This window comes from Nicotiana tomentosiformis, chromosome 9 (assembly GCF_000390325.3).
Source record: "Nicotiana tomentosiformis chromosome 9, ASM39032v3, whole genome shotgun sequence".
In the NCBI taxonomy this organism is placed as follows: domain Eukaryota; kingdom Viridiplantae; phylum Streptophyta; class Magnoliopsida; order Solanales; family Solanaceae; genus Nicotiana; species Nicotiana tomentosiformis.
This window is the reverse complement of record NC_090820.1, coordinates 7,424,069-7,425,184: the sequence shown is the minus strand read 5'-3', so window position 1 is coordinate 7,425,184 and position 1,116 is coordinate 7,424,069. Positions and strand designations below refer to the sequence as shown.

Sequence of the window (1,116 nt, the reverse complement as noted above, 5' to 3'; positions counted from 1 at the left end):
GGACAGATTCCCACCACTGCTGATTTTTCCCCACAATATGCTCCAGGCTTTACCCCTTATCACAACTACCCTGGCACCCCGTCCCATTCTTTTCATGCTCCACCAGCCAAAACAAACCCATATCCCGCCCCAACATCCACCCTTATTTTTGTAGCCCCTCCACAACCTACCACCTATCGATCTTCTAGTGAACTCGCGTTCAAAGTTCTTGATACCCAATACTATGCTCCAGAACCAACTTTTAAAGTCCCGGATCCCTATTGTATACCCATCACTTTGATCCTCTCGTTGAAATCGAGAATCCCGCTAATAATGTGGAGCAAGATGAGATATTCAGGAAGGTGACGAGTTAAGAGCAATCTTTAAGGAACATGCAAGGAATAGGAAACCAAGTTAGTGTGTCTTACAAGGACTTGTGCTTGTTTCCTGACGTCCAATTGCCCGCCGTGTTTAAAATGCCAAAGTTTGATATGTATGACGGACATGGAGACCCCGTGGCCTATTTGAGAGGTTATTGCAGTAAGATGAGAGGCGTTGGTGGGAAGGACGATCTTTTGATGGCCTATTTTAGTCAGAGTTTGAGTGGGGCAGCCTTGGAATGGTACACCCGTCAAGATGCTAGCAGGTGGTATAAATGGGACGATATGGCTCAGGCCTTTGCTCGTCACTTTCAGTATAATATAGATATTGTCCCAGATCGCCTGTCCTTGACCAAGATAGAAAAGAAGCCTAATGAAAGCTTTAGGGAATACGGGCTTAGATGAAGAGAACAAGTTGACTGGGTCAATCCTCCGATGGAAGGAGACGAGATGGTCAAGTACTTTCTTCAAGCCCAAAACTTACTTACTTTGGCCACTTGATCTCATCCATGGGTAAGCCTTTTAAAGATGTGGTAAAGATGGGAGAAATGGTGGAAGATGGACTCAAGTCAAGTAAGATCATGAGCTATTCCTCCTTGAATGCAACCACATAAGCAATTCAGAATGACACAGGAATCTTGTTGGGTAAGAAGAGAATGGATGATGTTTCTATGGTTGTTTCGGGAGAACGATGTGGTCCAAGGGGTCCACCTCACCAGTACACTCAGCCTCGGCCCCAACCCCAAACCTATATCCA

At 45.5% G+C, this 1,116-nt stretch overlaps 1 protein-coding gene across 1 annotated transcript; it reads left to right on the top strand.

Annotated features, from left to right (window-relative positions):
- Positions 1 to 371: 371 nt before the first annotated feature.
- LOC117277117 (uncharacterized) lies at positions 372 to 764 on the top strand. Its single transcript, XM_033656527.1, has one exon. It carries the CDS (start codon positions 372 to 374, stop codon positions 762 to 764), a length of 393 nt encoding a protein of 130 aa, XP_033512418.1.
- The last annotated feature ends 352 nt before the right edge of the window (positions 765 to 1,116 follow it).

Coding starts and splice junctions, on each gene's coding strand:
- LOC117277117 (XM_033656527.1), top strand. CDS start 372: ATGCAAGGAATAGGAAACCAAGTTAGTGTGTCTTACAAGGACTTGTGC.